Source organism: Triplophysa rosa, linkage group LG20 (genome assembly GCF_024868665.1).
Source record: "Triplophysa rosa linkage group LG20, Trosa_1v2, whole genome shotgun sequence".
Classification (NCBI taxonomy): domain Eukaryota; kingdom Metazoa; phylum Chordata; class Actinopteri; order Cypriniformes; family Nemacheilidae; genus Triplophysa; species Triplophysa rosa.
Window position 1 is genome coordinate 13,945,633 of NC_079909.1, and position 13,026 is coordinate 13,958,658.

A 13,026-nucleotide genomic window follows, 5' to 3' on the forward strand; every position below is an offset into this window, starting at 1 on the left:
GGGAGAGAGAGAGAGACGGCCAGCAAACGCGTCGGCAGTGTGTGGAGCATTTTAAAGCACGGAACTTGAGAAAATTTATGAATAAAAGCGTCTTTATTTTGGTAACTTGTGTACTTAATACTGGAGCGGGCGGTATGACAGTAGCCCCGCTGCTCGCGACATCCTTTGACATCATACAGTGGTCGCGTGCACACAGTTCCCTGTACTAAACAACTTGTCAAAGTATGTTCTGACCTTCTGAGAGAACGTCAGCTTTTGTGGGCGGAGTTTGGAGGAAAGATGTGAACTGAAATGGTTGTCAGTCAGAATTGCTTGCATGGACGTTTTTTTTTCTTTAAATCATTTTGCAGTGTAGCCTATAATAATCCAACAGTTTTCGTTTATTCATATTTTTATCTTATAGTGTTTAATGACACTTTTTAATGAAGTGTTTTGTTGTAGGGGTACAGAGTAGCTACAGTACATTCTTTCAGCAGTCAGATATAGGCTTAATATTGGCTATTCAAGAAGGGAGAGGGCTCAATTTTGTATTTAATTTAGCCTACTTGTTTTGCTCAATTTTATTTTAAGTTATTGTATATTGGAAAGCAAGACAAAATATAAAACGCACATTTTGACCATTCAGTTTGTGCAATAGTGAAAAAATTGGCTAAATAAATAGAAGAAATGCGAAAAGCCATGTTCAGCATTCGGTCAAGTGTTTCATTTTTATTCGGCTTTGGCCAAGAATTTTAATTTCAGTGCATAGTGAAAGCAAGTCGTACGTAAACGTACAAATCGTTACAACGTACAAATTTGCCACATTGTAAAATTGTTATAATTCCTGTGAGATTGTGTTGCAATGGCCAAGAATGGCCAGGGTGATTTCAGTTTCCTAAAACCTCAGCACTATTATTTTGCTGCGTTGGTGGAGTATTTTCTTCTTTAAATGCAAATCTTGTGTGTGATTACTTAAACTGGCTTGTACTTTTAAACAAATTGCCCAGAATCATTGTTCTCTCTGTGGTGTCTCCAGCCGTTGTGAAGAACAGATAAACCAACATATGGGCTTTTCTCTAGAGTTCTGCCTTAAATTGTTTATTTTGGCAAAAACATGACAGATTAAATCCTGTTTTAGCCTACAAATCAGCCATTGTTTAAGTCTGAAGTAATTATCCAGTCTCTGGGCTTGTTTCTGTCCTGTTTACACTTTAACATTGTCTAGAGTTCTTGCTTTTAATCAATCTGGTCATCTTGACTCTTCACTGTAGTGACAGAACATAAAATAAACACCGGCCTCCTTTATCCTGCTTGCCATTCAAATGTGACATTGCAACCAGCAACAAAGATGCTTCAGAAATGGAGATCACCACCAATATTTCATAATTACAGATTTTTTTCTGTTCATGTACCTCATGTCACCTGCACTTTTACTTTGCAGATTTGAACGAGTGTGTGACGAACACACACACCTGCCAGGCGGATGAGCGGTGCGTGAACACAATCGGATCGTTTATGTGCCAGAGGCGGATCTCGTGTTCAAGAGGCTACCAGGAGAGAAACGGAGTGTGTGAAGGTGGGTGGACTAGTAACAAATATTTGTAAATAATATCTGCAAGTGCAACGTAATGTTTATGAAATGTGAAGCTAATGAAAATGAGTCTAAGGAGCAGTCCATTCAGTGGGTTGTGTATACAGATGTGTTTATCCAACGCAATCTCACTGGAATTCGTGTGTAATTTATGATGTGGCTAATTTGTATGAATTTGTACAATCATATTCTTACATTTTAGTACAATTAGACCAGTAGCATCGCGTTCAAAAATGACCAAAGAGTTTTGCTGCGTGATATCACTGCGCCTGCTGCAGCCATGTTACGGCAGTAAACTTCCATGATTATTACGCCGGAATGGGAGTACAGTTCCTAATCATATCGGCCTAGAAATCGCAACTTTTCATTTTCTGCCGGTCTTAGTTTTAAATAGGAAAAATATCGAAACTCTTTGGTCATTTTTGAACGCGATGCTACTGGTCTAATTGGATTCAATGATCTATGCTAAGCTATGCTAAAAGTGCTATCGCCAGACCCGGAGATCGATTGAATAGATTCCAAAACGGTAAAACTCAACTTATTAACTCTGGGGGAGTTGGATAATTAACCTATTTCCAAAAAAAAGTGGAGTGTTCCTTTAACACATGCTGTGCGGTATGTCTTCGTGAACTTGCCTGAATGTGGGAGCAAATCAGCGGGTACATGGCACATCCCCCATCCTCAAACGTTCAGTGATGCGTGTGGTCAGAATCAATAACAAATAGCCTCCCACCCTTTTCAAAGTATCTCACACGCGCACACACACACACACTAGTTTACTGACCTGAGATCAGTGTCTTCGTCATTTAAAAACATCACAGTCAGCGAAGAACCAGTAATGACATAAATCTGTGCAGCACAATGTAATTTTTTCACAGGCCTTTGCGGGCCACAGCTGATGGCTTTAGGCTTTCACTTACTAACATCTAAAGCATCCAGCGTGCTGTTTTTACACAAAGCAGATGCCTAGACACATCTCTAACCATTTCAAATTGCCTTTGAATGCTGAGAAAACTTTGCAAGAGTCTGATTCTTGTCAGGACTCGGTCTGGTGCATGCTAATAAGTGCGGAGGGACAATTACCATCATATCTGATGAAATGGAAATGGTCGATTTGACCAAATTAAAGGCTTCGGAAGACGAGAACTTCCCGCTCCGATGCTGTAGGATTTGGAACGGCTTCCGAAAACCTGAAATTAAGGGCTCACCAAATATCCCAGAGTGGGTATAATGTTAACTTGGGTAATGGTGCTGATCAGTTTGGGTTACACGCGGTTTAACTTTATGTGAAACACGAAATCAGTTTACTTTACCTGTGATTGCTAACATGCAGTTAGAAGTGAAGTTGACTGTGGAGGAAGACGATGGGGTTTGATGTTGTGAGATCAGCTGCTTTAAATTGCGATCATGTCTTCTAAGCCTGTTATTGAGCCACAGTGCCACCTGCTGTGAAGTTATAACCTGTAATTGAGGACTGTTGATCTCTGTCCAAACCCATTCCTTCCAACAAACATCTCAGACGAGGCTGATCTATTCATTATACGTGCACGCTTGCCAAATTTGGTGAGCTTTGCGAGGTTTTAAAGGAATAAAAATCATTTATTTGACACGTAGTGCACTTAATATCAGCATCAATCTCAGAAGCTAAACAAATCCTCAATGCAGGTACCAGTCAGGGTAGCTTCTAGCTGTCTGGTCTCTTGTCTTGTTTTGACATGGTGCGCTTTTCTCTTTTAGACATCGATGAGTGTGTAGTGCGTACTCATAACTGTGGGACGGGCTTCGAATGCCAGAATACCGATGGCTCCTTCACGTGCAACCCAAAGCAACGCTGTCTCACGGGCTTCACTCAGGACTCACATGGCAACTGCCTCGGTAAGACATGGCAGAGCAATCTTGAGTCACTTAGTGCCCCTTAGTGGACGGTTGCAAGAAAAATACCTAAAAATTACAAATGACATTGCTATTATGAAATAGGCTTACAAGAGCAGAGTTGATTTCATGTTTCATTTGGTTCTGGTTTAACTTCAAATTATTTTTCTCCTTTTTATTTTAGACATAGATGAATGCAGCAGTGTAAGTGAGCCTTGTACTTCTGGCTTTAACTGCATAAACACAGTGGGCTCTTATACCTGTCAGCGCAAGATTATTGTATGCAGTCGGGGGTATCATTCCAGCCCTGATGGGGCACGTTGCGTTGGTGAGGATGCACTTACACACACATACCACACACGGTGGTTACTATGCATTGTTGGGACTTTCCATAGACATAATGCCTTGAATTATCCTGGCCATTCCTCACAATTGTAGGTGGATCAGACATTTACCATTATAGTTTTAGTATCCTTGTGAGAACATTGATCCCCACAGTGACAAATAAACCTGTACAAAAACACCACACACACATGTTGGGTTTCCATGTTTTATGGGGACATACAGTGATGATTTCTAAACTGTATATTGTCTATTGTGTATTTATCTCCTAAGCCTCACTGTAACCCTCACACAAACCTTTCTGCATTTTTAAATGTTCAAATAAACATTATTTAGTTTGATTTATAACCTATTTGCCTCGTGATGGCCAAAAAATGTCACCACAAGGTCCAAAATTATGCTATTACTATTTTTGTGTGGACCCTATTTATTATTAGAAGGATCTTGCTTGTTCAACACCATGCACTGTGCTGTGTTTTACCTTTTCTGTGTTTTTCAGTTTTCTTATTTTCTCCTGTAAAGCTGCTTTGGAACAATGCACATTGTGAAAAGCTCTATATAAATAAAATTGAATTGAACTTGGTCCCCACAATGTCGGGTTTACCAGGACCACGCACACAATGACTTCCATACTGTACAAAATGTATAGTTCGTCCCCTGACCCTAAACCACAGAACAGTTTTAAATGTTTACAAAAATAAAACTCCTGGGGACCAAAATGTTTCCACAATGTCAAAAATAACTGGTGGTTTAATATTGTTGTGGCGAAATTTGGTAGTTTTCTGTACCCTTAAACCAAATCCTTGGGGAAATCGTTTTATACAGTATGTGGGTAGTTGACAAATAAACCGCACGTGTCCTATGGTTTAACACAGCAAAAAAATAGAAAAAAAAGAAGAATGAAGATAAATCTTCTTATACTATTTCGTAATATAAATATAAATGCTAATAATATAAAAAATATATATTGTTAACAGTTTACTTTTGCTTATTATTAAAAGTTTGCTGTTACACCATACAGGTAGGACACATAGAAGTCCCCATAAATAACAAACCTTACAGTTCTTTTATTTAACCAATCTTTTCATGCGTCTCTACGATATGTGTCCTCACACAATTTCACTTGTTTAAAACAACACGCCTAGAACATGGTATCATGATAAAATCATGGTAGTAGCATGGGTCCTTCTTTTTGTTAGTATGCATAGGCAATATTCACTTGCTTGTAAAAGCTGAAGGAATATTGGAATGTGTATCTGCAGATGTGGATGAGTGTCAGACTAGCACCCACCGCTGTGGACAGGGCCAAATCTGTCACAACCTGCCCGGCAGCTACCGCTGTGACTGCCAAACCGGCTACCAGTATGACTCCATTCGCAAGCTCTGTGTGGGTGCGTATTTACAAACATACTGACACACACACGATGTACAACACAACTATGAAAACACATCCTTTGTCAAATTAGCAGGTGCTGAAAATAGGCTGTTAATATAGCAAGTTTATACAGTATAGCTCACCACTTGATCTCTGTTGTAAAATCTGGGTGCTTGAGTTCATCCAAAACATATGAATTCTGTCCTCATTTAGTAAATGATGACATGATTTTCATTTTTCGGTGAACTATGCCTTTAAAGGGGTGATATGACACGGCTAAAACGAATATTATAGTTTGTTTTAGATGTAATGTAATGTGTATACACGATTTAAGGTTCATAAACGCTGTATTTTCCACATACCGTGCATGTTTGTATCTCCTCTTTGCCCCGCCTCTCTGAAACGCGCGGAATTTTTACAAAGCTCATCGCTCTGATAAGCGAGGTGTGCTATGATTGGCCAGTTAACCAGTGCGTAGGGATTGGTCGAATACTGCAAGCGTGTGACGGAAATGCAACGCCTCTTACCATATTCGGAACATCAGGTTCCCAAGCAATTGTACTGACAGGTGATAAAATGTCATCGGTACTTTCCTTATAATTCGAGCCCAAATCTGATCCGGAAAATGAAGATGATCAAGCCGATACATCATTTTTGCCAGCGCGACTAGAGCAGGATGTAAAGGATTGGTAAGGTTTTTAAAAAATATATTATGTTAAATAGTTAAAAACTATAGCTAACTGTTTTACCTTTTATATACGACGTTATAAAGATTTGCCGTTAGTGATCAACCAGTGTTACGCCATGTCTCGTCGCGACTCATCAAAGACAATAAACCCCATTATAAATACAATGAGGATACAATGAGATTTACAAGTACGCCCATCTTACTTGTGTATACATTTGGGCGGTCTTAGTCAAGTCATACCACGAACTGACGTAGATTTGTGGGGGTGTGGTTACACGAGGTGTTTCAGGCATGTCTGGGTGAGCATTCGCTTTTAGATAGAATGCATCTTTTGTTACGACACTTTAATTTTTGCAATTTTACGTGTCTAATACATGTATTTGCAACTTATAACACACCAAAGACACAGAAAAACATGTAATCGCGCCATATGACCCCTTTAAGCAAAGCCATTTGAGAACTGTCTTAAAGCACAGTTACAAACGCCACCACATGCAGTGCTTTAAGCTGCAGTCTGGATACTGATGTGTGACTCCATTTTCCAAAGGACGCCGCCATCTCTTTGGTTACCCGGACTAGGAACATGCATATAGATTAAGCTAACAGTAGCTCATGCTCCAGAGAGCATGCTGATTATCCTTATCTTTTATCTCTCACAGTTTCTGTGGTGTAGCAGGAAGAGAGATGCTCCCAGACTGCAGTATGTACATACACTAATACAGTTCTTTTCACTTCTGCCGGCAGATGTAAATGAATGCTGGAGGTACCCGGGCCGCCTGTGCGCCCAGACCTGCGAGAACACGCCGGGTTCCTATCAGTGCTCTTGTACTACCGGCTTCTCCCTGGCTTTCGACGGCAAGAACTGTGAAGGTACATCCATTTGCACTGGTGAATTGGAACAAGAAGCAGCGTGCCAGTGAAGATCGTGGTGTGCTTTTAAAACGACTGGACTATACATAGAGTAGAAAGACTGTGAAAGAATGTAAGCTGTCAGCAAGGGTGACTGCTGCAGATGTTTTTAAAATGACGAAGTGCACTTTTGTTGCAAGTTCCACTTTGAGAAACTTCATTCATTTAGTCAGCGTTTATTTCAAGGACTTGGCAGGTAAGATAGCCAGAGGAACTGTCCATGAGGTGACTTTTAGTCTGGTTTCAGAGGAATAGAGATACAAAAATAAAAGAGCATAAATCCATGTGTCATCTGGCAAGATGAAAATAGTTCTTGAATGTTCTTACATAAGGGTGAGAACATAACAGGTGTCCAAAAGTCAAAGTTAGGGTAAAAATATGCATTTTGTCTCAAAAACAAAAATGTTTTTAAAGCTATTCTGGAAAAAATAAACTGTGTACAATTGTGTGCTGTAAAACAGTGTATGCGGTAAAATTCAATGGAAATACTTAACGTTCTTTACCTTTTACATATATCTTTTTTTATTTAAAAATTAAAAGTACATTTTAAATATTTCTTTAATTTACAGATCATGCTCGGACAATATGTTATACTAACAAAAAATAATCATCATAATAGTCATAATAATAATAAACATTATATATAAATATATTACAAAAAGATAAAAAAATACATATAATATATTCACATCATTTATAATATAATATTATAATTTGTCATATCACTGCTGTCCTTCTGAAACCTCGTATCTCCATATTTCGTAATTAGTCACCCTTTATGTTTGTCACTGGGTTTTGCAAATATCTAACCAATAAAAAGTACTAAAAAAAGCTTGTCAACTTTGACAGCGCAGTATTTAATCATTTAATCAGTTTCCATTTCCTGAGCCCTAATAACTGCAAATTAAATTTGTAGATGCATGAAGTTTTGAACACAAAATGTCGCCTAATGTTTTTGTGTGCTCTTTCAGATCTTAATGAATGTGACAGCAATCCCTGCGGTCAGGAATGCGCAAACATCTACGGCTCGTACCAGTGTTACTGCCGAATGGGCTACTTCCTGAAAGAGGACGGTCATACGTGTGAAGGTAAAGTTGCTCTAATGTCTTCAAGAGAGGAAATTGATTTGTTTTTCATCCTTCCGGTTGTGCCCATTATAGCTTAAACACAAGGACACTCATTATTTGTTGATGATGTAACCTCTGTGGAGCTCAGATACAGGTAGATCCCTTCGTAAACCTTCAGTCAATAAAATTCAATCAACACATACTGAGAACATTGGAGCAAGTGTTTTCCTGAACTTCCTGTACTTTCATATGTTTTGTTCTTTACACTATAAATAACTCGTTTTCTCAGAAATAAAGATGAATGCTTTTATTTGGTCTCTAGATATCGACGAGTGCTCACAGAGCATTGGGAATCTCTGTGCGTTCCAGTGTGTGAATGTCCCGGGAAGCTACAAATGTGCCTGTCCTCCGCACGGTTACACCATGTCACCTAATGGACGCACCTGTGAAGGTAAATCTGATGTAATACTGTATCACATCATATATATGATGATAAAAACACTCTGTGATTTCAACAATATTGTTCTTCTGTGTAGTTGTGGTTTGGACACTATATATTTAGAGCGATTTTTAGAGCTTTACAGTTAAAGGTATCGCACTTAGTGAGGACGAGCCCCAAAGTCCATATTCTAACCAACACCTTTGTAAAGGCCAAATGATACAAACTTGTTTCTGAGCTTTAATTTCTCTAATTGGCACATTGAGTTGCGAGAGGCTAACCACAGGTTCACCACAACGCTCTTCCTCGCTGTCTTCCGTCTCTATCCGAAAGATCACAAAATTGACAAAACTGCCTCAGGCTCTCGAGATAGGAAAGTCAATGAGAGGTGAAGAAGAGCCCGTACAGGCTCCCGGAGGTTAGCGCAAGCCTGCGCCAAATGAATTAGTTTGCGGATTGGAGCCGGCGAGCTGTAACGAGGACTTTGCTTTTGTAAAATGAGATGCATAATTAATTACTTCTGGAGGGGCCAAAATTGACTCCTAGCAAAATGAAGCTTGGCAGTTAGTCACCGCAGACATCAGTCGCCCTGACAACCGCATCCTGCATGCATTGATTGTGACTGGTCAAATTTAACGTGCGCTGCGATTTTGTTATTTATTTATGTATTACCTGCAAAAGCTCAATAGTTTCGTGGTGATTTATTATCGAGTTACCTTTTACTCTTTTTTATGTGTTTAATGAGAAAGAAACAGGATGGAATCAGTTTTAAAGTGAATTGTTGTGTTTAATATTGGTATTGATACCCAGGGATCACACACACTGTACGTCTAAGAATTTATAACTTAAATGCACTAAATAAAACCGTCTGCCAAATGTCTAAATGTTAACACATCTGTTTTATCTCAGATATTGATGAATGTGCCATTGGATCGCACAACTGCTCCGCCTCTCAGACCTGTTTCAACATCCAGGGCGGGTTCCGCTGCCTGTCTTTTACATGTCCAGAGAACTACAAGAAAGTGTCAGACACGTGAGTATGCAATACTGCCATAGAGCGTTTAAGCAATGACGGAAATGCATGAGATACGTTAGTGTGTTTCTTCATGAGACGTGCAAAAACTTGAGTCTGTTAAATAGGAGCCTTTATTGCATAGGCATGCAGTATTTGTTATCTTGCTAAATTTTCTTCATTTTCGGAGATGATATGGAGGTTGAGACTGTGATTACACCCGATTACAATCACATTTATCATGCAGAACACACTATATGGACAAAAGTACTGGGACGCCCCCTTCTAATGAACAGGTTTGACTACTTCCGTGAGCGTTAATCTTAAAGGTCCAGTGTGGGTTTTTTTGGAGGATCTATTGATAGAAATGTAATATAATATACATAACTATGTCTTCAGAGGTGAATAAAGACCTTATATAATGAAGCGTTATGTTTTTATTCGCTTAGAATGAGCTATTTCTATCTACATACACCACAGGTGCTCTTCAATGGAATTCGCCATGTTGTAGCCCGAAACGGACACACTGCACTATAGAGCGCGGTTTGTAAATACGTTATCTCCTTCGGCAAAGAAGTGAAAACATGACGACATCTTAATCCTGTGTCATCCACCGTAGAGCTTCGAAAGGGAGGAGCGAGCGCTGGAGTGAGCCGTTGGTTAGAATTCGAAACCTCACTGCTAGATGCCGCTATATACACTGGACCTTTAATGCTACAGCATAGACAGTAATGATATTTTAGAGAACTGTGCGCTTTTAATTTTATAGCAACAGTTTGGCCAGGCTTCTTTTCTATTCCAACATGATAATTCCCCAATGCACAAAGCAAGATTTCAAAAGAAAAGATTGATTCAGTCTAGTGTGGAAGAACTTTACTGGTCTGCATAAAGCCCAGACCTAAACCCAGCTGAACACCTTGGAGCCAAACACTCATCACCTAAACCCATCAATGACTTGTACACAGGGTTGCAGTCATTTCAGGGGTAAAGTTCCTTCCAAAACTTGCAAACAGATTATGAAAACAAAATTCTTTAATATGGTATTGTATGGTTTTGATTGGATTACTAAAATAGATAAACATGCTTATTAGAAAGGTACAGTATATCTCAATACTTTTGTCCGGACTTCAACAGTGAACCTGCTATTGGTTCTTGACCTTTATCTTACAAAGATTTCACAGCCCTCTGTGTCGATTTTCTAATGATGAAACTGTAAGTCGTATATTAAGAAGTAATCGTACATCTGTTCTGTCTCAAGAATGTAAATATACATTATAGCAGCATCGTGCCATCTTTATTGGGCCCGGCTTGTAGCAGAGCATGATTCCTTCTAGGCAGGGGAATGGAGGCAGATTGCTTTGATCAGGCAGTAGTTCAAACACACACGTATGGGCAGTGTCAGCGAGGTCTCTGATTGGTGGAAACTCCCACTGCTCGCCATCAGGCCTCCTGAGATTCACAGCTTAATCAGAAATTTAACAGCATAGACGGTCAGCAGGGGGACAACACCTACTGTGGAACAGTTGTTATGGGCCGTGGTCATTTTAGAAGGGACTGTCTCACTCATATGTCGTGTATCATGCTCTGTAATGTTGTGTTGTACAAAATATTTGGTTCATCTATGGAAAAAAGATTCAGATCTGGTTGTTAAGGCGGTTTGAGTGGTTGCTAGGTGGTTTCTGTGATCTATAGATTCCTTTCTTAAAGGCACAGTTCACCCGAAAGTGAAAATTCTTAGTTTACTGACCAAACCTTTATGAGTTTCTTTCTTCTGCAGAACACAAATGAAGATATTTTGAAGAGCGTTGTAACCAAACAACATTGGCCCCCATTGACTTCCATTGGATAGACACAAAACCACCAAGACATTTCTCAAAATATCTTTTTTTGTGTTTCACAGTCGAACAACATTCACAACGAATGATGTTATTGTGAAACAGTACATCAAATTGACCAAACCTCTGCCATCTCTTATTTAGACGCTGTGAGCGATTAAATTGCCCCAACTTCCAGCAATGCCAGACCATGCCATTACGCATCACATACTACCAACTGAGCTTCCAGACCAACATCGTCATCCCCGCTCAGATCTTCCGTATCGGACCCTCGCCCGCCTACTCGGGCGACAACGTCATCATCAGCATCCCGCAAGGAAACGAAGAAGGCTACTTCAGCACACGGAAGCTCAACAGCTTCACGGGCGCCGTCTACCTGCACCGCCAGGTGCACGAGCCACGGGACTTCCTCATCGACGTGGACATGAAGCTACTGCGTCAGGGAACTTTCACAACTTTCCTGGCTCGAATCTACGTCTTCATCACGCCGAACTCCATGTGATACTTCACTCCACTTTTGATTTCATGTGGTGCTATACTCCTCAAGCTTCGGCCTTGAAGTTGTTTGTCATCTAGCTGTTCTTTTGACTTCTGTTTGCCTAATGGATTTTGCTGAGCAGACTTAGACGGGACTCTCCCGTCGGGATCCGACCGCTTGTTTTGAGCAGAGCAAGAACAAACAGAGCTGAGCGCAGAGACTGACAGAAACATTTGGCTTTTAAAAGTCTCACTTTTTCCTCTTTAAAGTGTTGAAAGTGCTCTACTCCAGATGCTGTTTATACAGTACCAATTTATCTTGATTGCCTGAAACTGCTTTTTATAGCACTTTGTTTCATTTCTAACCACACAATGTTTCTCTGTGGGGGGTGGCAAGGGTTGAGCTGAGGTAGCGCTAGACATTTAGACACAAATTTGTCACGATTCTGCCGCAGGCCCGTCAAGCGTTTTCGCCTCATTTAGACGTCGACAGCGTTTACAGCTCTTTTAAAAACGGCTAATAATTGTGTTTTAAAACCTATCCTTGATAACTCAAATAAACGCCTCAGTTCATACCATACTCCACCTGCACATGAGAAATGTGGGTGACTGTGTCTGTAATCACTTGCAATTAAAAGGATGTATTATGTTTTCTAATATTTGTTTCAAAACGTATCTCTTCATAGTTTGTGGTGCAAATATACCGTTTTGCAAACATTTAACATACATACATGAAGAATGTGTGAGCACTGAAAATATTTCTTCATTTCGTTTTATGTTATTCTGTACGTCTTTATTTGTAATACTGGGCCTATTTTATGTATTACTGTCTTTAAAATTCATCTCAGGGTTCCAAAAATTCACCTCACTATATTCGCATGCACAGCATAACTGGAATCACAGAATTTTTATCATTACTTGGCAACATATTAGGTATGTTTCCGTCAGCATTTCATACTCCTTGCACCCAAACACCAAAATACATAAGTATATTAACAGAGTAATTCTTACCTGTCTTACTGAATTCACTTCTATTGGTCTGTAAAACTGAATCTCAATAAAACCACCAAAAACCAAAAATCTTTTGCGTTTTCTTGTGGATTCTTTCATTAAAAGTTAAAGATCGCCCCCTAGTGGAGAAAACAGGAAGTACCCATTGTAGCCTAAGGCTCACTTTATTTTTACACAATTGTTACATCAGCTACTTCATTAAGCATCAAAATTCATCAAATGTAATAAAAACAATATTTTTTGTCAAATGCACTTAAATCCTCTATTAAATCAACTCCTTTTACGTGTTTCCATTTTATTGAGCGGGTAAAGTGTTTCAGCATATGGTACAGTCTGGAGAAATGAGCTGCTTTGCTCTCTACTCCTTTCATTGTGCTTTCCATCACAAACCTCCACGCTATCATTTTGTGTCGCACCCTGGAGGCCGCT

General features: G+C 39.6%; 1 protein-coding gene across 1 annotated transcript in view; it reads left to right on the forward strand.

Annotated features, from left to right (window-relative positions):
* fbln2 (fibulin 2) overlaps window positions 1-12,820 on the forward strand; it is a 54,645-nt gene extending 41,825 nt beyond the window's left edge. Inside the window, 9 exon segments of the mRNA XM_057362814.1 lie at window positions 1,421-1,555; window positions 3,308-3,445; window positions 3,627-3,770; window positions 5,047-5,175; window positions 6,592-6,717; window positions 7,728-7,844; window positions 8,146-8,274; window positions 9,172-9,295; window positions 11,254-12,820. Coding sequence (XP_057218797.1) covers window positions 1,421-1,555; window positions 3,308-3,445; window positions 3,627-3,770; window positions 5,047-5,175; window positions 6,592-6,717; window positions 7,728-7,844; window positions 8,146-8,274; window positions 9,172-9,295; window positions 11,254-11,611 — 1,400 coding nt within the window. The 3' untranslated portion in view covers window positions 11,612-12,820.
* Window positions 12,821-13,026: the final 206 nt, after the last annotated feature.